The following is a 27,322-nucleotide window of genomic DNA, read 5'->3' as shown; positions in this document are numbered from 1 at the left end:
TATCTGGCTTTTATGCATTGGGATCTGTAAAGCTCTGCTAGCTGTGCGGTGTGGGGATGTCAATTAAACATTTATTTACCACTATCCAAAATATTTCACCTGCATTCAAAAGAGTAACACAATGCTAAAGTCTTTTTGGATGAAAGGGTCAGCTGTCTAACAAAAGCAATTTGTCCGGAGTCACAAGTAGGTGTATGCGCAAGTAGGCATTTCTGAGTGGTGAGTGTCAAAACGCACAGTGCCTGTTTCTGAGGGATCTCTTGCATCCAGTATGGGGCAGGTGCAAGTGCCGACACTAATGATAATGGTTGTGTCTGCGGACACTAGAACAGTGGGCAGGGTAGGCTTGCACTTACATAGGGAACTTTGGCAGATTGTTGTAATAACACATGAAAGCACAATGTAACGGCCATAGGGAAAAGCGTCCAAATCAGAATCAGGACTACGTTAGGGTAAGGCTGGAGGAAAGACATACTGTACAAGGGTTTTACAGCTATTGCTTATTAAGTAATTGCTGCAATCTTATAACTGAAATTGTAATGCAAATGAGCTTAATATACACAATTTTACTAAACTAATAGAACTACAGCTTGAAGGACACTTCTACACCATTCCAATAGAAAAAGTGTGCTTGCAACGTGTGCAATTTACCTGAGTAGCCATCGTCATCAATATCTCCAAGATTGGCCATGCTTTCCCCAAAGTGTGCATTGTATGCATTGTCTCCGTTCAGCACGATTTGTTCATCCATTACGCCCTAGAAAACAGGATGCGTAAAAGAGCTTTTGAAAGCAGAGTAACAGAGAGTCAGTTAATAGTTGGATATCCCGCTGGGTGATTGCTCGGTTTCACACACTGTTCAGGAAACACCTGAGAAGAGAATAAGCTTCCTACCTAACACCATGGTGCTGTCAATATATAGACAAGTTTATCTCCACATGGCAGTGACAAAACTTTGAGACTGATTACAATAAGAAACAATAATAAATGTGACAATCATACTGTGTACAAAGGGAAATGCTATTGTGTTTATACATCATGAAAGGACATAGACAAAGTCAGGATTGAGAACTAGTAAAACATGTTGTTACATGACTATTATTAAGAACTAGGATGGGCAATCTCTAGCATGCAAACTATTAGTGACCTACAATTCTCATGATTCTCTACCTATCTCACAGTAACATGCGTGCAGAGTGGCCCATGCAAAGTTGCACGCAAGTGGTATAGCCGATACAACACAGCTATAGGCCATTTAGAGTTCTACACAATTTAGTTGTGTCTACACTTGCAGCCGAAGGGGCATAACTGGGAGGTTACTGGGCAGTAGCATGTAGGCTAAATTTAGGACGTGCCAAAGGAATTGAGGGCTATGCTAAAAACAGTTGTGTGTACACAGTGATATGTCGGCTTTCAGATGGATCCCTTGCACTGATAATGATGATGGCTATGAAACCAAGCATATGAATAGGGGTGGTGCAGTCGCACAGATGCGTACAATTCTGGAAACGGGCAAATATCCACATTTTTCTCCATGCGCCCAATTTGCCTGTAACTGCTCCAACTTGCATGCAACTCTGAATTGGCTCCACAGTATTTAAAGATTATCAAGAAAACAGTAAATTCTTATTACTGGATACATTTTATCTGGACACCTACTATTAGGAAATTAAAAAAATAAAACATAAAGTAATAGGACAAGTTATCATGTCAAAGACATACAGACATTATCACCAAGTATCTTAGGAGATGTCAGAAAACAGTAGGATTACAGTCAACCTGAAGTCTCTACTACTGTAAAACTACTTTGAAGGAACTGCACTGTGGCCTCTCTCCACCTGCATTCTCCATATTCTGGACACTACTTACTAAACACCCAATTGCTCCTCCACTTCATCTTGGATAGTCTCACCAACTGGACCTCAGCGACCTGGCCGTGAGTATCTGTCCACCTACCCTAAACCTCACCCTAATACCCTAACCATAATCACTAACCTAATACTATAACACTATCCCCTAACCTTAATACCCTAACACTAAAAACCAAACAACCCTAATCCCCTATAAACTTTAACCCCTAACCCAAATCCCCCACCCTAATACCGTAACCCTAATATCCACCCCAACCCTAAAACTCTAACACTAATACTAAAACAACCCTAACCCTAAATCCCTAACACTAATACCCAAACAACCCTAACCCCCTAATAACCTTAACCGTCAACCCTATCCAAGCCTCTAACCTAATTCCCTAACCCAAATACCATAATCCCTAACTTTAATACCCTAACACTAACTCCTAACCCTAACACCCTAGCCCCCTAACAACCCTAACCCTAATAATCTAATCTAAAAGGAGCAGACTGGATGGGCCAAATGGTTCTTATCTGCTGTCAAATTCTATGTTTCTATGGGGTCTATTTACAAAGCAGTGTTAGGAGACAGAGTGAAAAGTGATTAGAAAGTGATAAGGTGCCAGCCAATCAGCTCCCAACTGTCATTTTTCAAACACAGGCTGTGAGATGACAGTTGGGAGCTGATTGGCTGGCACCTTATCACTTTCTTATCACTTTTCACTCTGTCTCCTAACACTGCTAAGTAAATAGACCCCTATGTCTCAATAAACTACTGTAGCAGTCTACTTAAGTGTGTGGAGAGGCAGAAATATCTGAAGAGACACACTAAGAAAATGTGTAGGTGTTCAACTTCCTATCACTTTGCACCAACCCCCTCAATTGATTGAAATGTGCAAATTTTCCCCTAAATTGTTGTTGTTTAGCTCCATTTATGGCTTAATTAACAACGAGGATCAGTGGACACTGCAGCCACCTATAGTACATGTGGAACACTTGCGTGAGAATTAATGTATGTATAAAAAAAACGATACTGTTTATTGTTTGCAATTGCTTCATATTTATTTTTTGTATTGTATGCTAATGTGCACTATGATGGTACGTAAATAAAATAATGATACCAATTTTTGACATTGTAGAAATGCATAAATTCCATGGCGCTGGGATTGGTAGATATGATATGTTACATTTCCCTATACTCTTTGCATGACAAAGTAGGGAAACAATGTTTAGATTCTGCAAAATACAATTTTACTGAGAGATACTAGAAACTTAATTATCTTAATTGGTTTACTGAAGAAGCGGTTAACTAAATATCTTCTATTTCCAGCTGGCACAGAAGCCCAGAGTACTTCCATGATTTGGCCTTTTACTCAAGTTTTAAGGAATACTCATATGAAATAAAGACCCACAATTGCTGAAACACTGCCAAATGTAATGCTGGATTACGAAGCCTGTAAATTCTAGGAAATGACTATACGTCTGTAAGTAAAATAGATTTATGTCAAAGGGAAATCAACAGTGGGGAGGTCAGAGAGGAGGATATTCAATCCCCTTAAATGTATTCCTGGAGAAAGAAGAGCCACGGCAATGTGCTGCTAAAGTGTCCGTAAAGTAATCAACAGATTTTCTCTTACTACTACAACAGCTCTTATCAGTAAGCGTACAGTATATAATTCTCCTATGCACTGTTCTACTGACACTACATCAATGTATGGAACTACAAATGATCACCAAAGCAAACATCAACTGATAAATAGAAAACACATTAAAACTCTTATGTTTTGCTATTTTAATGGAAATTTCACTTAACCTGACAATTATGTGTATTGCACTGGGAGTAACGCTATTCTCAGTGCAGGGCCAACATTACAGACATGTCCATGGACTACATTTTTTAGTATTGTGGTAAAAGACATTATTATTGTGGAAACTATTTGTTAGATAAGTCAAACACTAATTATAATTGTAAAATGCCTACTATGAATGATAATCCCCTGACTGGTTTTAGGATGAATACATATTATGTGTAATTATCTGATGGCATCTTCTTCCTTATATATCATATACGATGTCAAAGGCAACTGTACAATAATAATTAGGTAGTCATTAGGCAGGTATATTTGACAATTGCAATTCTCCTATACATTGCTTGTGTAAAATAGATGTTATTTATAATTTCCTCAAAATTATCCACATGTCTAGCCAATAGTGACGCCTCCGTATAGAAATTACATTTAATGCAATATGAAACATACTTACATTTCCTCTGTTGATGTAAACTGTGACTTGTCCTTCATCCCTCACCTCTGAGAACATGGGTGCCCCTACCAGGAGGTCTGACAGGCCATCATTGTTCAGATCAACTGCACATAAGGAGGAGCCAAAGTAAGAGCCCATCTGTAACCAAGTCGAGTCATAACACAGCATTCAGTATATCTGCCCACACAAAGGTTGTCTGCATTTAGCTTAGATTACAGTAAGTAGACTCATTGAAGTATTAAGTAGATGATATTATATATACCCATTTTGCAATGTAGCAAACGTAACATCTTAACAGCAGAAATTTACAATATGCGGGGCATGGATACCGGGCAACAGAGCCATTACATTGTTCACCTCTTACATACCAGACTGCGTGGGTTCTCTTTGCTAATAATTAAAGGAGGCCTCCCAGACATTATATGTAATCTGCCACCATGTGAGGCCAGAACAGGTAAAGCCAAAAAATACATTGGGAGGGGGCTTACACACGAATGCAGGCCACAAGTAAAGGTGGAACTCTCCCTTCTGGCAGTATGGGGCACCCATAATGTGTCATGGCAAAGAATAAGTGAGAGGTCAGAGATTTAACAATCCATTAGTAAATAAAATGCATTTCACTTTACACTCATTAGCCATAGCATTAAAATCACTTGCCTAATATTGTGTAGGTCCCCCTTGTGCCACCAAAACAGCTCTGACCCATTGAGACGTGGACTCCACAAGACCTCTGAAGGTGTCCTGTGGTATCTGGCACCAAGACTTTAGCAGCAGATCCTTTAAGTCCTGTAAATTGCAAGGTGGGGCCTCCATGGCTCGGACCTGTTTTTCCAGCACATTCCACAGATGCTCAATCAGACTGAGATCTGGGGAAGGCAAGTCAACACCTTGAGCTCTTTATCATGTTCCTCAAACCATTCCTGAACAATTTTTGTTGTGTGGCAGGGCGTATTATCTTGCTGAAAGAGGCCATCAGGGGTGTACTTAGTCTATAACATGTTTAGGTAGGTGATACGGGTAAAAGTAACATCCACATGAATGTTGGGTTTCCTAGCAGATCATTTTCCAGAGCATCACAGGGACTCCGCCAGCTTGCTTTCTTCCCACATTGCATCCTGGTGCCAGCTCTCCTCAAGTAAAGGATGCACATGCATTTGGCCATCCACATGAGGTAAAAGAACATGTGATTCATCAGACCAAACCACCTTCTTCCACTGGTCCATGGTCCAGTTCTGACGCTCATGTGCCCTTTGTAGGCGATTTCAGTTGTGGACAGGGATCAGCTTGGGTACTCTGACCAGTTTACAACAAAACAGCAAGTTGCGATGTAGTGTGTGTTCTGACACTTTTCTATCATAGCCGGCGTTAACATTTTCAGCAATTTGTGCTACAATAGCTCTTCTGTGGAATAGGACCAGACTGACTAGCTTTCACTCCCAACGCGCATCATTGGGCCTTGGGCGCCCATGATCTTTTCGCCGGTTCACCAGTTGTCCTAGCCTAGGACCACTTTTGGAAGGTACTAACCACTGCATACAGGGAACAGCCCATGAATGAATGCTAAACGTGGCTTGTATAACATTCTTTTTTATTGACGTTTTAAAACTATGGCCCTCATTCAGAGCCGTACGCTCTGAGCAGAGCGCACGCTCTGAATGAGGGCCGTCCTCCATAATTATGGAGCGTCCTCCTGGACGCTCGTATAGCTGTGGGTCACCACCCACAGCCTATTCGAGCGTGCAGGTTGATGGCCGCGATGGTCTTGACCGTCGCGACCATCACCACTCCGAGCCGGAGCCTGCGGTTGAGTTTTTCAACCGCAAGGCCCGGAGTGATTTTGGCTCTATCAGAGCCAAAATCACTCCCACTGACATCACTAGTGATGTCAGTGGGCCGGCTTCTGACGGTAGGTGTTCCCTTGGGAACGCCCCCGTCAGGGAGGCACGCCCACCAAAGGGGGCGTGCTGTCAATCAACATCGACAGCACGCCCCCTTTGATCAGACACGACTAGCAAAGGAAAGTCCTTCGCTCGTCGCGTCTGGCGCATGCGCACGACGGAGCTCCCGCCGTCGTGCGCATGCGCAGTGCACAACATCGACCCACTTGCGAGCGGACAGCCGCTTGCGAGTGGGTCTGAATCAGGCCCTATGATTGATGGCTTTGACAAACTGCAGAATAATACATCTAACCCCAAGTGTCCGTAGAGGAAAAACTGAATCTCATTGTTTTGTCTGTTTCCAAGCTTAGTCCCTATAGAAACATGAGGTATTATAGAAACTATAAATACATACAGGAAAAACTATTCTTACGGTTACAGCATGAGTCTGTTATTTGGCTTATGTAACACAAGCGACCAGCCATGGCTTCGCACGGGAGCAATTTCATCTCACCATAGCCCCCTGCATCTCATAACAACCTACGCCATGTCTCCACACTCCCCTGCATCTAATAGCCTGCTGCTTCTTACTCTTGCCCCCTGCATCTCACAACAGAATCCTGCTACTGCCCCTGCATTTCACCACAGCATCCTATATTTCACCACAGCCCCTTGCATCACACCACAGGCCCCGGTCTCTCACACTTGCTTCTTACCACAGCCCCCTGCATCACAACACAGGCCTACCTCACAACCCCCTGCTTCTCAGTCCTCCCTCCAGCATCTCAGCAGTGTCACCACAACCCCCACTGCTGTTGCCCTGCAGCTGGCTGGGGCCCGGCCACTGGGATGTGCTGGGAAGGGTAGGAGGATCATGAGAGATTAGTATTGCAGCTACTATAAGCATTATCAACAGCATGTGGCTGGGGCACCTGTGCATATTTCCACAGCCTCCATGTGCATCCCTCCCCAGCTGCCAAACATGGCAATGAGCATTGTCCTCTTTGCACAATGTACCCTGTATTTCCTGGGCTTCCTGTTGAGCTTCCTCGCCATGATGCCCCTGTCCAAAAACAACCCTGACTTCATGGAAGGTGCCTCCTGTTTACCGAGGGCATGTGGCTGAACAGGAACATCACGCTGGAGAGGGAGCACTTCACGGAGGAGCAGTGGTGACCGGAGTCTTCATGCAGGTTCAGCGTAGGGATGGTAGTGTTTTTTACCATTTGATGGTGGCGGTTCGATGTTTGTTACAATCAAATGAAAATCATTTGATGGTATTCGGATGGTTGTTTGTTTTTATTCTTTTTATATTTTTTACTGTTTCCATACTACGGTTGCAAAATGTACATGTCAGGATACAGTTTTATATACTACCGCAGACTGAGAAGAAAAGTATTCTATGATTTATGCTAATGGACAAAATGCTAGAAATAATATATCCGTTTACTGGTCCATTAAGGGATGTATGTAAAAAATACATTTCCACATGGGTAACATTACAAGCCGCAGATATACACATCTAGCAGACATTTGTACAATACAATATTGTAATTCAACTATTGTGGTATTAATAAGTTATTATATCTTCCAAAGCTAAAGTGGCACAAGACCCTCAGAAAGTCTTACTCAAGTCACTTGAGTTCACTTTCAGTTATTTTGAAGACATTAATGACAGGAAGCTAAACTAATTCAGGTCCAGAAAATTTCCGGAGTTTGAAGATTTTAAGCCAGACTGCATGTCGTAGATGGAGACATACTGGCAAAACAATAAAATGCGCATGAGCTGGCTGTCTTACGGTATATAGTCCGGCTATAGCCGCAGTCTCAAAGGCTATTCTACTGTACAGATGTGTCCACATACATTTTTGTGCGACTATTTACCTTCAAATGCGTCTTATTCAGCAAGCGATACGAATAGGACACACAAGCAGCTTCTGCTGATTATTCTGTGTGGGTCTGCATCTGCATGCGAAATGCTACGTTACAGTGTTACAGCCGCTGACATTGTAACATAGCATTTCTTATGCAGATACACTCGCAGCCGCACAAAAAATATAAGCATGCCGCATGTTATTGTAATTAGCAGATGATGCTTGTGCTAATTCGCTTTGCAAATAAGATGCATTTGAAGGTAAAAAGTTGCACGAAAAGACGATCAGCGCTGCCAAATCACGCCACTCTATGGCGCAACTAGAAGGACTGTTTAACGCTCAAAGTAGTAAGATGTCTGTGGATACATCTGTATGTGCAATTAAATACAATGTTACATTCGCAAGACGTAGCTTGTAACAAAAATTAGTTACTAAGATTAGGCACTGCTGCTACTGTAAATACAAATGCAAGGGAGGTAACGGAATCAGAATTGAACCAGGCATAATATAAGACTAACCTTTTTGCCTGAAGCCTGAAAAATCCTAATGAGTGATCCAGATCTCTTCTCTGTTCTAAAGATATACACCTGAAAAAAAAAAAGATATATATTAAGAGATTATGGCCCTCATTCAGAGCCGTTCGCTATTTGCGGTCGTTCGTTTAAAAACAAGGGGTGGCTATTCAAATGATCCGTACGCACATTGCAGTCTGTTCACACCTCTAAGTCTGAACGAACGAGCAAAACATACGCTCGTTTATTTGTTAAAAACGCCCCCTGGCCGCTGGCACCATACGTCATGTCCGCTATTTATTAGATTAATCGAGTACATCGACCAGCATATGAACTGCTCGCTATTCTTGTGGTTGGTGTTTGCTACCACAAATTTGCGAGCAGTTCTGGCTCTAAAATAACCCAGTGACGTGGTCAATGACGCTGCTGTTTTAAATATACACACCCATAAAACGCCCGTTTTGACCTTTAAGCACGCCTGCGTTCGGATCTCCACTCCCCATTTTCAAGCACCTTCCCCTGTTACCACCCACATACGCCTCATTCTGTCACTCAAAATAGCAGGCACTCGCTATATAGCGTACCAACGATTTTCGGCCGCACTGACTGGGTCGCGCATGCGTACTAAAAACCGTACGCATGCGCAGATGTGCAAACATCGCTCGGAACGAGCGTACTGCCGCTAACGAGCGGCTCTGAATGAGGGCCTATATATAATAGCAAAATGTGATTTCTTTTGACTAAAAAGAGTGATCATGACATATTCGCTGACAATGTACACTGTATACTTAGGCCCTGATTCAGACCCACTCGCTGCCGGAGGTAGCTCGCAGGTTTGAAGGGCGTTTTTTTTTTTTTATGACCGGCCTTCTGGCGGCTCACTAAGCTGTGGGTGACCACCCACAGCTTTAGCGAGCGGCCAGGTGATGGTCGCGATGGTCCCGGCCATCGAGACCCGAAAGGCTTGCGACAAGACAGGGTCTCGTCTGCCGCAAGCCCTCGTGATGTCAGTGGGGCCGCCCCCAAACGGCAGGCGTTCCTTCTGGAACGCCTCCGTTTTGCCAGCCACCCCCCCGACCCGGCCACCAAACGGGGCGAGCTGTCGACCAACATCGACAATCGCCCGTTTTAGATGCGAGTGCACTGCCCGGCCATCGACCCGCTTGCGAGCACATAGCGCTTGCAAGCGGGTCTGAATCAGGCCCTTAGTTAAAACACCTTAATCAGATGCAAAAACAAGAAATGTGATTTAATGGAGAAAAATACTGCTTTGATGTTTGTTAATATGTCTTCCATTGCATTTAATGTTACCATCGCTTGTTACGTCTTTTCGATAAAATAAGATAGGTTGTTGCACAGCTGCTTGCAGGACTTCCTGCAGAGGTCACCAGCAGGAAGCTCCCGAGGCTAGGAGTGGGAGAAGACCCACGGAGACCCCCTCACCCGATGGCAGCAGCTTCGCAAAGGGCAGTTGTTATCGCAAGAGCTGTCCTTTGCTATACTTATCGCATATGCGATTAGTATTTTTGCGGTGACTGGCGGGATGTACACCGCACAGTTAGTATTTGAGGTGACCAGACAAGCAATTTACAGATGTTTTCTCATACACCTAGCCTCAATACGCCATGCGGCACGAGACACCTGGGGCGAGTTAGACGCGTAGTGAAACTCCTCTCGATTTGTACCAGAGATGCTGGGCTGCAACATTAACCACACAGGAATTAGTTTTAAATATGTACAAAGTCGCAGATGAAGCATAATGGAATTTAGTGTAAAAAACTATGCATCCGCTGGAACGTAGCACGTCATATACAAATTCAGATTCATTCACACACACACGTACTGTACAAGTGTTGCATATCAAATCAGTGCTGTCTCTCGTGAATCAGTTTTGCTGCATCGCTTTGCGACTAAGACACACATTCGTGCAAATATATGTGAAAAAGGTGCTTGACGCAAGTCGAATCGCACTGGGCCTGGTGCACTGAGAAGGGCCGTTTGGCGTGGCTGCAGCAATAGTGTATGAGGACAGGTGTATTAATGGATACAAAGAGCCCGAGTTAGTGTTTGAAACATTTTGCAACCTAAACACAGTATGTGGAATTAGGGGCCTCATTCATCAACGAGTGATGTTCATGTTATCACTCGTTACTAATCTTAAATTGTGCTCCAACCAATTAGCTCCTATTTGCCAATTAGGAGCTGATTGGTTAGAGCACCATTTAAGATTTGTAACAAGTGATAACAAGAACATCACTTGCTGAAGACGCAAATTCATCATAGCAAGAAGAGTTTGTCCTGGTACTTAACTGTACATAACATGACTCTTAGCTAATGACCCTCATATACAATTTTAAGCTGTTCCCTTTTTTTCTCTGGATTTAAATTTTTAACATTGCAGAAATTCATTGCTCTCTGTGGTGTTTCTGTGGGTGAAGGAGAAGGCGAAGCACCTTTTCTTATTGACTTTATACTTTATTACATTATTATATATATGATTTCAACCTCTTGCGTTCCTCATTGTTTTTGTTGCATAGATTATTTGTATAATGTATACAATGTAATTTCATGTGTTTTTCTATTTGTAACGTCAAATTGTATGTGTATCTGACGCATGATGCTTTAATAAAACTTGTTTTCAAATAGAAAAGAAAATCACTCGTTGATAAATGAGGTCCTTAATGCGAATAACTCAAAGCACAGCAGTATTCCTAGCTCAGGAGTATATCAGGCATACAAATGCTTCTGCTTAAATCCAAAGTTAGCGTAGAGATGCATCTTCTCAATGGGCCTGATTCAGCAAGGAACGCAGTTGCCAATACGCACGCAATCAGGCGATTTTTGCATACTGCGCATGCGTATGCATTGCAGTGCGCGAGTACAAACCGGCCACTGCGATCGGGACTGTGATCGCAGCTGCTATGCAGACCCATGGCAGAGTGACTGACAGGAAGTGACGTTTGCGGGTGGTGACAGGGAGGTTGTCGAGCGAACGCAGGCGTGCCAGTGCGTTTCAACACTGTTGCTTGGGTGTGCATAAATTATCCACTGCGATACCATACACAGCCTGAGGCCTCACAGCGTGCGCTGAAGTTCGCAATTCCTGAGTGAGGTCTGACCTGCCTTAAGTTTGCGTATGGGTCCGATGCAACTCGATTGTACCGATGTTTTCGCAGTCTTGCTAACCATTATGGATGTGCGTGTAGGTGAAGTGGGTGTCCTTATGTAGTGCAGAGTTTGCATTATGATTGCTATGAATTAGCATATTATCACAGTTGAACTGCGTGCGTACGCTATATAGCAATCTGTAGTGAAGCAGGCCCAATGTCATACCTACAACATAGAATAGTGTTATTAATCTGGCCTTAAATCTTTATACAGGATAGAGAAATCCTGTACTATCTGCACAATATTTTAATGGTCACAAAGTTAATTGCGGAGGTGAACTGGTCATGCTTACAATATAACAAGATTTGTCGGATGCCTGTGCAGTCATGAAAGACAAAGATTTGAGAAATGACACATTGACTACAATGATAAAATGATGCAGACTGCACAGTTCTTTATTTCATGTACTTCATTTTATTCGTAAATTATGCATTTAACGATCCCCAGCCAGCTGCTTTATCTGCAAGCGCTCTGTATGGGTTCCCAAGCTTTATTTTTATGGGCTATGGTTTATTACATTGAAGGAAGAGCAGTGAGTGATGTGGAGTGGATCAGTCAGCTGCCCGGGATTTCTGGCAAACGCTCCACTTGTATGCTTCACATTCATAACATTTTTGAATGCATATTGTGTTGGTTTATGTTCCCTTGGTTCCTTGCAATGTATGTGGTCTGCTGATTGGACACATTTCCTTTACTAATCAGGAGAAATATGTTGCAGCTAAAAATCCCCTTACTATGTATGAAATAATTTGCTTGGCCTAATGAGGTTAACAGAATATTTGCTCTAATGGAAGAAGCAATTGAATAGTAATAATGTGAAAAACACTAAATTCAGAAACACGTAGTTTTGAAATCTAATGACACCAAAATCCTAATTAGGTTTCCATCATTATAGCCACATTGCACAGAAACCCTCAGAAACACTGCACAGAACCACATTGCAAATATACCAAAACCACACTGTACAGACAACCAGCCTCTGTGCATAGAACTCATGCTTATTGCATAGATTGTACAGGCAATAGTGTCCCATTCCTTTGCTACTGTACATTACTCAGCTCGCCAATGCCTGAAAGTGTACTAAGTATACCCTGAGCAGAGATGCAGTTTTATAGTTCTCACCTCATCCGATCCTCAGCCACATAGGACAGTAGAACTGCTGGCACTGTCAACTACAGAGAAATTCCAGGTGATTTGTCCCCGATCATTTGGGTTTTCTGGATTATTCAGTTTCATTAGATATAACAAAACGATCCCTTCTTTTTACTCACATAAAATAAGTCTTTATTTGTAAATCGTCTCTTCCCCAACTAGATGAACTGCAAGAAAAGGACCCACACTAACCCTGGCACCATAATCCTGTCAGTGCTTTTGTCAAGTAATGTGTTGAAGCACTGACTGAAGCAAGAGATTAGGTTGTTCTAGTCTAGGTAGAGGGTTTAGTGGGGGTGTAAGTACCATGAGCTGTGGGGCCGGTTTTACTATAAATACTTACTTTGCATGGACATCTCCTTTGCTAAAGAAAACCTACAGTTTAGGACCAAATGTAATAGCCTACTGGTTTGCCAAAAGTTCAGCTATTTCGCCATTTTGACCATGACATTTAAAGAGGCATTTTTTAAAAGGCACAACCAGCAACCTGGAGGCTATTACATTTGAACCTTGGAGTAGCGGGCTCTGGAACCTCCATAAAATCTCTGATAGTCAGCAGTTCTACCAGAGTGACATGGCTCTGTTGCTGTGTTGGGGACTGGTAGTAATGTGTCATGAATGCAGCCTGGGATCGGTCGACACTTACCACTGTGCCGGCGTCTTCGGGCTCTCAGGCATCCATACACCAGGCGTGGAGGTGAGTGATGGGCTTAGTATTCTCCCCCGGGACTGCTAGGGCTTTCATACATGCGTCCTGGTTTCTGCGGTGGCGGACATGGGTGAAGCCATGTTAGTCTATGTCATCTGACTAGTCTCCCCTAATGGCAGTCCTGCGGTCTGTCAGCTGATCTCACGATCCAATGACCAACTGCCTAGGGGTATTTAAGTCTGTCTCCTGCAGCAGGTAGTTGCCTGAACAACGTAAATTCTCCAGTGAGTACTACTGTGTATGCTTCCAGGCTTCACCATTGTACTCTGTGTTTCCCAGGTTCCAGTTCTCAAAGAGGATTACCTGTGATCTTTTATTGGACTTCCACAGCAGTGCACGCCATTGTACTCAGTATTCCCTAGTTTGTCTCCAATTCTCAGTATGGATATTCCTTTATTCTTCAGCTAACAGTTGTTATAGTAAGCTATTCAGTTTCCTGACTTTTTCCCTGTGTGCTGTGGTGTCAGCTTACTTGCTGATTGCTAATTAGTTCTCAGCTGAACCTCTGGCATTTCAAGCACATGTCTGCATTCAGCTCTCTGCTTCTCTATGCATTTGAGTGTATCTTAAGGCCTCCATACATCAGCAATTGATTGCAGCAATCGTGCAATTTGCAAACGATTGAGTATAAAAATATTTCCCTTTTTCAATCGATTATGGCAATTCTTCAATCTGCAATCGATTGAAAAAGGGAAAGATTTTTATACACAATCGATTACAAATTGCATGATTGCTGCAATCAATTGCTGATCTATGGGGGCCTTTACTCAGTAACCCACTGTGTTTAGTTCCAGACTCCACGGCAGATACCATGCTCCGGACTATTATCTCCATAAGCATCTAGTTACCAGTATTATTCTTTCCATATACAATTGGTCCTCAGTATTTATTATCATCTCCTACGTTTGGATACTTGTACCAGTGAAATCCTATCACTATCTCATGCGTCCGGAAACCAGCTGTTATTAGCTCTCCATGTTACCAGGATTTCAGTATTTATTTCAGTCATCTGCATCTGATACCAGTACTAGTGAACTCTCTCATTTATTCCCATACTGTTTTCGGCTCTCTTCACAGATCACGTTACAATTATCAGCACGTCCACCTGTGTCCTCTAGTTTGTATATATGTTCTTCCATTTGTCCCCATTAGCATCAGACACCTGACCAAAGGACCGCGACCTGCCTATCGGGTGCAGCTAAAACCCATATCCCGATTGGAGGGGTCACTGGAGAACACCTCCCGAAAGGTTAGATTCCGCACCTTTGACCAGGTCTTGTCAACGTCTGGTGCTAGTGGATGAACAAGAGATATATACAGGTTCTTTGGCTCCGATACCCTCCTCATTCTAAGCCCTTACCTTCTAACGCCACGGCTACGACTATCACTCCTAGTTTTGTGACATAATGGAGGATAACTTTAGTTACATAATCGTTGTAATATCAGACTAAAGTTTATCTTTAAGAATAAATTCTTTTTAGCCTTACTACGTTGTAAGCTTGGTTGCTCACACTCTAATTTCTATATGTTCAGATTTTGGAAAAAGTCATTTCTACAAGCGATTTCTGTATCTGGACATTTGTGATAACTTTCAAATAAAGCATCTAAAATTAATTGGAGCACCTGCTTTTACTTGTAAATGTATATTTAAAACTAATAGCTTCTAATAAATATGTATTACCCTTTAAAAGAGAAAGATTGCGACATACACTGACATGACATACATAAGGCTTATGAGTAGCAAAAACATATCTAATTACAATCAATATATTGTGATACAAAAAATCTAAACTGTTACTAAGAGGATGGAAGCCAAAGCATTTTCTCACTCCATCAGCAAAAGCTGGAGTCCATTCACCTCACAAACAATGTGCTAATTATAACTTACTGTTAGAAAGGAAACTCAAGATCTTTTTTATTGTCACTATTGTGGAAATGAGACAGGCAGTTCTGAGCATTTCACATGTTACATAGTGACGGAAGCCTCACCTTTCCGATGCCACTATCTTGGGGAGCTCCACCTACTACGTCCATGGTGTTGGGTTGTGAAAAGTGACCAGCAGTGACCGCATATCCTGCAGTATGGAAAATAGAGAACATAAAATTATGAAGCACAGCAGTCTGGGAGAATATACTAAAATAAAAGAAAATAAAAAACAAACAAAGGCTTTAACTTGTAAGAGAAAAATTCAAGCAATGATTTTAGAATTAATCTACCTTTAAATAAAACCTACATATTACATTGCTGATAATCGTTAATTGTTTACAAAGGAAATCATAACTAGAGCTAAACCATTAACTACTATACATCCCCACACATCTTATTTTGTAAAAATTCAACTCTTGCAAACAGGGTTTCCTTACATGGGCCACTGATCGCATGTATAGCAGTGTTTAGTAGCACCATATTCATGTACAATTGCGGTTATAATTGCAAAGGACAGCTCTTCCAATAGCGGTGTGAAGACTTCCGGATTCATGACCCAGGAGTCCTTCTGTGCATGCGCGAGCCGTGGGGGACACTGGGAGGAATCCTATTGGATCCCTCTCGAGCAATGTTATGAAATATAGCCCATAGGTTTCTATTAGCTAACGCTATCTACAGATGGAGTTGCCTATGGGGTACAAGTTTCGCTTTCCGCGGCTTAGTGCATATGGGGAATGCGGTAAAACCTCCAAAAATTTCAGTTTTCAGAGTTTTGACCGCATTTTGGATTTGATGCTTCCCGTCCAATGTGTTTAAATTATCACTCATCTGACATGTAGGCTATAACACACAGGTGGAGAGGTATCAAGCAGTGAAAAGAGTGGAAAAGTGGACCAGTGCACCCATAGCAACCAATCAGCTATGAGGGAGTATTTATCAAGTATATTCTATCAAATGATAGGTAGACGCAGACTATGGGCAACTTCTCCACTCTTTTCACTGCTTGATACATAAACCCCAGGGTCCTCTAACGTCTTCCACAATGTTTGCATGGCCCAGTGTTATATGGCTATTCATATTTGGGTGCATGTAGTGGTAAATTGAGCTAACACTTTTGTAAGGTACACTTAAGGTGCGTACACACGGGATGATTCTCTCCCCGAATGAAAATCGTCCTGTGTGTACCCGGCAGGAGTGTGCTCAGTGTTGTTAACTACACTGAGCACAAACACTGAACGAAATCAATAACGATTTTGTTCAGTGACGGGCTCCCTCATCCCCGAACATGTTCAACCTGACATTATCTTCAGGGTGGACAGGAGGTTCGGGCGATGAACGGCAACTACCAACTACAAACGAAACGGGAGTGCGCATTGGTAGTTGCCGTTCATCATTTCGGCCCTGAAACTCAATGATTTTTTGAACGACTGAACGATAACGACGTAGTCATTGTTCAGTCATCCAAAAAATCGACCCGTGTGTAAGCACCTTTACACTCTACTGTGACTTCAGATGTCTATGTATGACCGGATATGTGCCATGACAGAAATCTAGATTTATATGAAATGTTAGGGAATAAGAAATACTGTGTGCTGAATAAAATATCTTATATTACAAGTCCAGAACACTTCTTCTGTGCTGCTACATACTTATGGAATTCCCTACCATGCCTGATCAGGCTGTCCCACACCCTTCAAGTCTTTATTTATGTTTCAGCTGTGTCCTTTTCCAACTCCAGTCATCTCATGCAGGGCCGGCTCCAGGGGTTGGAGCACCCTGTGCCGGCTCTTTACAGCGAGCCCCAACCCGCGCGCGACCAAACACCCCCCCTATGTGGCGTTATTTGGAGGCGTGCCCGCATGGCACGCCTCCAAATAAAGTCAGGCTGGGGGGAGCCTCACTAGCTGGGCTTCCCCCAGCCCTCTCCTGTCACTGAATGGATGCCGCGTGCATGCGCGCAGCATCCATTCAGACTCTGGGGTCTGGCACCGCTGCACAGCTGCGGCGCTGGGGGTCCCCAACCACCCGATTTAACCACCCGCGGGCCACTTCGGCCCCCCGGGTGGAACAGCGGGACAGTACTGTACCAATGATATCGGACTGTTGGGGAGGGGTGCGCCCTCTATTGGTGGCCCCGCTGTTCAACCGCACTGGTCGAACACCCCTAGAGCCGGCCCTGATCTCATGGGCAGAGACCTGCTTTGCCTTTGTTTTTATGTCTGTACTAGCTGATGTACACTTTTTTACTCGGGTAGACCTTAGATATTTACATTTTCCATTTCCATTTCACCATTCCACTAACACATTAATCCTCATTAATAATGTCTTACTGCTTTAGTAACACATTACCCTACCTGACCTGTGTATTAACACATTCCACTCCCTCACCTCTGTAGTAACACAGTATCCTTGTTCACTTCTATAGTAACACATTTCCCTCCCTCGCCCATGTTGTAATACATTCAACATTCCTCTCCCTCACCTGTGTAGAAATACAATACCTCCTTCACATCTGTAGTAACACATTACCCTCACTCACACCTGAGTAGCATATGATCCCCACTCACCCCTGTAGTAACACATTCTCCTCCCTCGCCCATGTTGTAACACATTCCCTTCCCTCACTCCATAGTAACACATTTGACATTTCCCTCCCACACCTGTGTAGTAACACATTCCCTTTCCTCACCTGTGTAGTAACACATTTCTCTCCCTCACCTGTGTAGTAACACATTCCCCTCCCTCACCTCTGTACTATCAAATTCCCCTCTCACGGCTGTTGTAACACATTTTCCTCTCTCACATCTGTAGTAACACATTCCTTCCATCACACCTGTACTAACAGATTCCCCTCCCATACCTGTGTAGTAACACATTCTCTTCCCTCACTATTCAAATAGCGGAGCTGCACCAACTGCTAGTAATGTTTGGCAGCACTTGGGGTGACAGCTGGTGTTTGAATATTGAACTGCGCTGCAGCCAAGATGAGTCAGTCAATCAGGGCATTGCACAGGGGAAAGAAACAATTTAGCCCTTTTCACCCCCTTAGGAGTTGAACTTCGCAAAATCCCTACTTAGTGGGTACTTATGTCATTGATGGTATATACTCCCAGATTTTCATGTTTCTAGATTCAGGGGTGGGCATTGATGAGTCAGTGTGTCAGTCAGTCAGTCATGACATTTGATTATATATATATATATATATATACACACATTTATTTTTCCCACTTTGTATATCCCTGTTTTATGTATGTGATGTCTGCCTACTGTCCAGCACTTCGGAGCACTAAGGCACCGTACAAATGAAGATAATAATAACAATAATATGAAATTGACAGCAATGACAACAGTGTCAGTATTAGAAACTGACAATATTTGGCTTAAATTCTTCCTTTTTCCTAATTGTAAACAAGGGTAGGAAAAGCCATGGAGTAGCTCGGGGTGACTTTCTAGAACTCTGTCTTGGAATAACCCCAGTCCAGCTAGGGAAGCTGTAACAGTAATTAAAAATACATTTTGGTTGAAGTTTAAATATTTAATTTAGTCCAGGTTACTGAAGTTGTTGATTGTCGGGAACAGAGTTGGCCCTGACAATTTTCCTGTACTTACAGTACTTCTAAGGAGGAAGAGTGGTGTTAGAGTCAAAATATCATTTAATAAAATGTACCTCATAAATAATAGCTAGAATCTAAATTGGTTGCCTTGGGCAACACCTTCACTTGCACTCTTTGGAAGGTTTGATAAAACCCCCCTATAGTGAATTGCCTGCTCAATACAAAGAGCTGACTATCCTTGATTTCTGCAGTGTTCCCAGATAAATGGGAGAGGTAAAATTATTTTTTTTTTTAAAAAGCACCATTCTGTTGTAAAGGCCTGCATTAATATACATCACGAATTCATGCCATTCCATATTTGCATGGGTACATGCTTTCATGTATTTCCCAAAGGTTGCTGTAAAAAGCACATAAAAATGAACATGGGTGCAGCCGTTTAGTAGGCTCCAACAGGGGCGATGGCTATGGGGAAGGGACATTTTATATTGGGATCTGCAAAGCCTCAATCAGGGATCCGAAAGGACAGAGGAGTGGGAGTCTCAGAGATTCACAACCCGCCCTAGATCTGGGAGATGAAGAAGACAAAGATCTACCCACCCACAGAAATGCTGTACAGTGATAAAACAATAAGTAGATACCGGCAATTAATTCCGAAATTTTGGCTATAATATAAACTCTTTCATCAGCAGCCAGAAGATTTGCCCAAAGAGGTGACATTAAACAGTGCTCTGGGCCCTTCTAAGACATGTGAGGAACCACTTCTATGTATGTGTTTCAAGCAACCTCACATAACTACTCTAAGCTCATATAATACACAGGGCGTCCCATTAATTATTATGTAGTAGATAGGAATCTTCATCTATTTAGTGAATAAAAAAACTGAGCTGTTTGCAGAACTAAAAGCATTTGTAAGAGACAGTTGGGCACCACTAAGGGTTATTGTAGGGTGATCTAAAAAGAACCCATAAGAGCCGTTTCATATGGGGATGACAGATCCACTTTAACAGAGAGGGAACAAAGAAGAAGGCACTTGCCTAGATATGTGTAGCGCCTGGCAATGACAGCTTGATCATTTAGTTTGAAGTACGTATTGTCAGTAAGGTTCAATACTTTAACTGTTCCAGTCCAGTAATATGATCCCGGTGCTCCCATTACAACCAGCTCCTAAAAAGAGAAAGTGTAAATTTACTTTAGTATTTATAACAACAAAAACGTAAAAATAATACAGGCTACCCATATTTTAAGCTGTTAAGGTCACGTTAGAGGACACGGAATAAGTGCCTGTTACACACTAAACTTGCAGTAAGAATCATTATATATTCAGTTCCACACAGCATTTCTTTTAACGTATAGTCCATGTTATTTTAAGATAATGAAACAAGAAAGAATAAAAGCTTAAACTATAATTTAAAATGGGTACAACTGTCATAATTCTCACATTCTGTATATCTATGGCAATATCACAGCATATTTTACCCCAAGTTATTTTATGATTATTTACACAACTTAACATAAATAATAACTTAAAGTAAAAGCTATAACAAACAATATTGGTTGTATAAAATACTTAATGCAGTGTAAAACCTGTTCTAAGACCCAAGGTTTCCCAGCAGAACATTGCCTAGCGCATAACATTGCCTCAGCACGTGCATCAATGGGCCTTAGGCACCCATGACCCTGGTGCTGGTTCACTGGTTGTCCTTCCTTGGACCACTTTTATTAGGTGCTAACAGCTGCATACTGGGAACAACCCTCAGACTTGCCGCTTTGGAGATGCTCTGACCCAGTCATCTAGCTATCTCCATTTGGCCCTTGTCAAAGTTACCCATCCTTACACTTGCCAATTTTTCCTGCTCTTCCGACACATCAACTTCAAGAACTAAATGTTCACTTGTTGCCTCATATATATCCCACTACATGACAGACTGGCATTGTAATGAGATATTCAATGTAATTCACTTCACCTGTCAGTGGTTTTAATGTTATGGCAGACCAGTGTGCAGGGGTGTTTCTATAATGGGTGCAGGGTGTGTGGGGCCAGGGGGAGACCACACCACACACTCTGCACCTATATTTTTAATACTCACTGGAGTCCCACGTCAGCGTCGGTATCAGCGCTGTCAAAATCACCTGGAAAATGGCTGCCGCAGCCATTTTCCCTGCGTTTTGCGCATGCACTGTAGGGAAAACACTGGAACCATTTTCCCAATGACCTGCACATGCGCAGCGGTTTAACCGGAGAGAGTGGAAGGGGCCCCAGACAGAGACTGCACACGGGCCCTCTCCTCTCTTGAAACTCCCCTGCCGGTGTGTAAATACTGTGTATGTATATATACATATTTATATATACCCTTGTAGAAGTCCCTCACTAGGACTAAATGCATTGGAAGCTGTGCAATATTGCCTTCATAGAGCTTCCTTACTAACAACTAAGAGATAAGCCTGATATTTATTGCCCTTTATGTTGTCTTTTAAAATTATTAGTCCTATTTTACCAGCCCCTTTTTTGTATATAAATGCTTCACTGTGTTTTTTGTCTTTGATATGTATCAGTAAATAAATTGTAATTTAACTTATATTAATAGAAGAGGCATTTTATAACATTGAACATTGATTTTGAACATTGATAATACTCGGCTTAGAGGTGGATTGCCTTTCCAGGTTTAGTAGCTTATTTTGTCAATGTAAAAGATTACAGGTGTGGGTGGGTATATATACTGGGGCCCTTTGGGGTTCACATACTGTTGCTGTCATTATTCTACTGCTGATGCTATGAATATTTACATGTGTGTGGATCAGCACCTTCAATAATATTGTAACGTGAGTGCGAACTTATATATATATATATATATATATATATATATATATAAAATAGAACACGGCTGATCCGGCACTCTCAACAGATAGTATGAGTATACCTGCTCCGGTGCCCTCTTTTCAATGTCCCAAATCCATATAGCACAAAGAGGCGGCACTCAGAGACCTTCAAACGAAATATGCCAAAAATAGAAGTTTAGTCCATTAACGTTTCGGGACCTTACGTAAATTCAAGTAAGGTTAGAAAAAATGTTAAGTCAGGACCTTCATACTTAGGGTTATTGACCAATAGCCTTTGTACAGCCCTAATACCTGCCTCATGCGGGATGCAGGTATATAGGCTGGTTACATCACAGGTAACCAACACTATATCAGGAGGGAGTGACTCAATCAAAGCAAAGTGTCTTAATAATGCTGTAGAATCTTTCAAATATGAATGCATGTTTTGGATACAGGGCTGCAAATATGTATCGACATAAATAGCAATGGACTCACACAGAGACCCCCTGGCAGATATAATGGGTCTGCCAGGAGGCCTCTGTGGATCCTTGTGGACCTTAGGGATAACGTAGAAAAGCGGTACCACAGGGAACTCTGTTATCAATTTCTTGCACAAAGAATCAGAAATAATGCCCTCCACTGTAGCATGAGATAATAAAGCATCAATCACTTGCACACATTTTTACACCATTATTTGTTTGTACTTATGCTTGACAATAACATATATATTTGGTTGTATTACGTCATGTATTGACATTTGTTCACAGTGTCATGTTCCTATTTCATTTTATATATTTACATTTTTTATGTCCACGCATTGTCACTTCCTGCACCATCAGCAGACTCCAGCTGTCTAATTTTTTTTATTATGCAATAGTGTTTATTGTTATCCATGTTGGTTTGTATGCATGTTTCACTTATCACTTTAATTTATGTAATTTCTGCAGGTTGTCATGGCAACCACTGGGCTTTGTGCTATCTCCTATAACCGCTACGTCTGGGGTGATCACAGGGGCGCTTGACACGCATTGGACTTCCGGTGCGTGACACGCACGGAACTTCCGGCGGATACTGCAGTCCTTGTTCCGGTCTTGTCCCCGGCGGTGTGGGTGGGAGGAGCACTACACGTTCAGACTGGTAAGCTATTTAATGTTGTTGTTGGTATGTATTTTCTTCATTCTGTATTGTGCATCCTGAGGAAGGGACGTAAGGTCCACAAACGTTGATGGATTAAACTTCTATTTTTGGCATATTTCGTTTGAAGGTCTCTGAGAGCCGCCTCTGTGTGATATATATATATATATATATATGCAATATATATATATATATATATATATATATGTATATATATATATAATCTTTTGCCCCTTACACTATGTATGCACTTTTATGATCATTTACTTCTGCTGTTCTTATTTATGAACTACATTGCTCTTCTCCACACTATATAGGCACTCACTTTCATTCCATTTATCACAACTCTTTATATGTGGTAGATTTCAGCAAGGTGTCCTGACATTTTAACCTTAAAATAAAGATTTCCAATCTGTCACCCTCAGGGAGGTGCGAATGGAAAAATGCAACTCTCAGAGCGAGTTGCTACATAAATGGATTGCAAAATTAATTTGCTATGCAAATTCGAAGAGAAAACAGCAACTCGCACCTCACAAATCGCACCTAACTGGATTGACCCCAATTTTCTGCAGAGCTTTACAGAGAATATTAAACCATTCTAATCGGTCCTTGCCTATTATCCCTTAACACATGTACACCAACACACATATACACTAGGGTTCATCTTTGTCAGAAAGCAGTTAAACTACTGTACAGGTATGTTTTTGAAATGTGTGAGGAAATCTGAATACCGGGAGTAAACCCATGCAAACACAGGGATAATATATCAACTCCACATGTAAGGAGCCTTGGCAATTGAACCTAATATATACTTGCATTGTAGGTTCTTGGAAGGAAATAAAACTCAATTTGCTAAGGCAAAAGTTTCCCCTTCTCTACATGTTCATCACCTGCCATGCCACTTGCCTCAAGTTTTTGTTTGTTGAGCAGCAGATGGGGGCGTGGCCACGGAGAGCATGTAATAGCATGCGTTTAGGTGCGCTCTCCGGACCAAAATATCCGTTACAGTAATCCTGTCGGCTCCACCGGGACTTCGTAGCGATGACTGGCCGGCGGAAACATTACTGGCCGCGGAGAGCAGCTTGGTTGTGGCTGCGGGCACGTGCTTACCCGGCTAGAGGAGTTTGAGGTGGACGGGACCTGACCGCGTGACCTGTCGGCGCCATCTTCCCTGCATGTGCAGGGTCCCGGCGGCGGCTTGTCTGTGACTGCGGGTGTCTCTTCCCGGCGGCTGGTGGCAGAGAGGCAGTAAGGCAAGTGGTCTCCCTGAGCTGCTGATGATGTGAGTAGCCTCTACTGACCTTGAAAGTGGGCTCAGTCCGGATGCTTATGACACAAGGCAGTGCTTTCTCTTTCTCACTCACACTGAATTACATAGGAGGGGCCAGCCTCTTATCCAGCATATCTCCTGACAACTGCTGTTCTTAATATTACTCCCACCTGTATCATCAATATAGAAAGAGTGACTCTTTATATATCTTCCTCTACACTACTATTTTTAGCCCTATACAGTAATATATTCGGCTAGACCCTCTCATATATACTCTCATGATGGGGAAAAATTCTGCTGCTGCAGCGAAGCTAGAAAAATTCTCCAGAGTGCCTCCTGCTCAATCCAGTTCTACTGCACGGGGTGATAACTCCCCTCCTACATCTCCAGCAGAATCGGTGGCCTCGGTTGAGCCGTCAGACGCTTCGCTTCAACGCGTTCTCGAGGCGGTGATGGCTTGTGAGACTAGGCTGTCAGAAAAAATTGGAAAAATGCAGTCAGATCTTTCAATTATACACCATGACCTGCAGAGTGTGCGTGAGACAGTTGGCGAGGTGGAAACGCACACTTCCACCCTGGAGGATAAGATGACACCTTTGAGTGTCAAAGTTGACTCTATGGGCTCACAGCTTATTTCTATACAGAGGAAATTGTCTGACATGGAAGGACGCCTGAGGCGCAATAATGTCCGCTTCGTGGGATTACCAGAGAAGGAGGAGGGTCCCAACCCTGAAAAATTCCTGGAAAAATGGCTGTCTGACACGTTTGGTTCTTCTTCTTTCTCATCCTATTTTACGATTGAGAGCTCACAGGGTGCCTTCTAGACCCTTGCCGCCTGGGGCGCCACTGCGTACTCTAATAGCAAAGTTCCTGAACTATCGTGACCGGGACTCTGTCCTCAGCTTGGCCCGCACTAGTGGTTCTTTGCAATGGAACGGGACTCGTATTTCAGTGTTTCCGGATTTTGCTATGGAAATACAAAAGGACAGGGCCCAATTTCTACCGATAAAACGGTGCCTACGGGATCTCAATATTTCATATGCCATGTTATACCCATCTAAACTCCGTGTAGTTGCTGATGGGGAAACCAAATTTTTTACGACTCCGAGGGAGGCAGCGCTTTGGCTGGAACATCGCAGACCCGCCAGGGACGCAATGGCTAATGATTGATGTCTGATGCTACATCAGCCAGCTGTTAATATACGGCAAATGTTTTTTTCATCTTGTTATAGTTTCTAAAGTTTGTGCTTTAGTGTTTTAATTGCTTGAATAGATGAAGTATATATATAGATTGGGGCCCAATGATATTGGCGCCTTATATTTATGAATTTACTCATAATATCTGTTATCTCATAATGTCTGGGTAATATATCCATTCATTCCATTAATAATGGTGGGATTTTAATCTCGTTTTGGTAGATTGATACATGTGATTCCGCTGGTTAGTTATCGATCAATCCTATATTGTGTTTTTCAAAGATGTGTGTTTATTCCCAGGGGACGACTCAGTGTATGGAGGCCTCCGAATGTTTTGTTCTATTGCCATTATATATTTTGCTCCATTTATCTTGTTGGTAGTAAGGTAATAATAGTATAACTGTATTGCCTAGTTTAGTTTAACAGAGTGGGGTAGGGTGTTCAGGTATAGGTATGCCTAGGTTGGGTTTGGTATACAGGGTGGGGGGTGTTCTAGGGGAAGGGTTAATATCAGTTGATATGGGATATTTTATTATTTTTTTCTGTGTAAAGGTTTTCTTCTGCTCTGTGTGGTATTGTATACATTTCCTCTGTATGTTTCCAAGGCTGCTTAGGTACTTTCCAAAATATATCAAATGACGGCATTGCAAAAGGTTAAAATTCTCGCTTGGAACGTGAGGGGTTTAAATGATAAGGTCAAGAGGTCATTAGTGTTCAGGCAGGTGAAACAGTATGCTTCAGATATAATCTGTTTTACGGAGACTCATTTGATTGGAGGGAAATTGATGTCTTTAAAAAAGCCGTGGATTGGTTGGACATATCATTCCACACACACTTCTGCATCCAGGGGCGTGTCCATATTAGTGCGTAAATCTGTCCAATTCTAAATGGAGCAGATGCAGTGTGATGCCTGGGGTAGATATGTATTCATAAAATTTAAAATTAATTCTATATCTATATTGTTACTGGCAGTATACATTCCACCACCATACTCACATGAGGTTCTCAAAAAGGTGGCTGAATTTTTGGCCTTATTCCCGGACACACCCGCCTTGTGCCTGGGGGATTTTAATAATATCCTAGACCCATTGCTAGACAGGCATAGAATGTCGGCTCCAGATACATAGGGGAGGGGAACTGGTTTTTCAAGTATGGTCCGGAGAATGGGATTGGTAGATGCTTGGCGGATGACATATCCTAATGTGAAACAATATTCTTGTTTTTCTTACCCACACTCAAGTTCTCCAGGATAGATATGGCATTAGTTACTTACAGGCTTATTGCCGAGAATACATAAGATAATATATGAGACTAGGGATATATCCGACCACTCCCCATTGTCATTCAGTCTGGACATGGAGGGACAACGCGGTCAAAAATTTGGGAAATTCAACCAGTTCTGGTTGTCCCGCATGGGACCTGGAGCGGAGTTAGAAGCCGAATGGAAAGAATTTTTTTAATTAAATGGTGGCACTGCTTCTGTTGCTGTTCTCTGGGATACCTTTAAGTTATTTCTAAGAGGTTCTTTAATTCAAAAAGTTGCTAAATTAAAGTCTTCTTATAAAAAAACTGAATTGGATCTGGAGGCGTCCTGTATATTTTTAGAGTTAGCCTATATTTCTGATGGTTCAGAGGCAAATAAAAGAGCATGGTGTGCTGCCCAAAAATTATGGAAGGATTGCTTAATGGACAAGGCCCAATATAAGATTCTTTTTAATTCGCATTTACATTATGCATCAGGTGATAGACCTGGATCATATTTGGCTAACCTGGCTCGAATAGAACAGAAGTCGTCAAACACTGTGGTTAAATTAGTTGTTTCAGATAATGTTGCATATGTGCGTACTCCAGAGACAGCGGAAAAATTTGTACGGTACTACCATCAATTATACAAATCTAGATTGATTTATACTCAACCGGAGGTGCAAGAATTTCTGTCCGTTATTTCACTTCCGACACTCTCGCCAGAGGCAAAGGATTTTTTGGATTCTCCCTTGACAATAGAGGAAATCGAGG

At 42.3% G+C, this 27,322-nt stretch overlaps 1 protein-coding gene across 1 annotated transcript in view; it reads right to left on the bottom strand.

The window, feature by feature from the left end:
• Positions 1-27,322, bottom strand: part of ITGA9 (integrin subunit alpha 9) — a 512,195-nt gene that overhangs the window by 291,413 nt on the left and 193,460 nt on the right. Inside the window, exons 6-10 of the mRNA XM_088464409.1 lie at positions 19,923-20,052; positions 15,397-15,482; positions 8,385-8,453; positions 4,116-4,253; positions 652-757 (exon numbers count right to left, since the gene is read on the bottom strand). Coding sequence (XP_088320535.1) covers positions 652-757; positions 4,116-4,253; positions 8,385-8,453; positions 15,397-15,482; positions 19,923-20,052 — 529 coding nt within the window. The remainder of the gene's footprint in view (positions 1-651; positions 758-4,115; positions 4,254-8,384; positions 8,454-15,396; positions 15,483-19,922; positions 20,053-27,322) is intronic.

Source organism: Taudactylus pleione, unplaced genomic scaffold (genome assembly GCF_031769625.1).
Source record: "Taudactylus pleione unplaced genomic scaffold, aTauple2 ptg000054l, whole genome shotgun sequence".
Lineage (NCBI taxonomy): Eukaryota > Metazoa > Chordata > Amphibia > Anura > Myobatrachidae > Taudactylus > Taudactylus pleione.
Note: the sequence above shows the minus strand (reverse complement) of the source record. Positions and strands in the feature narration are given on the sequence as shown.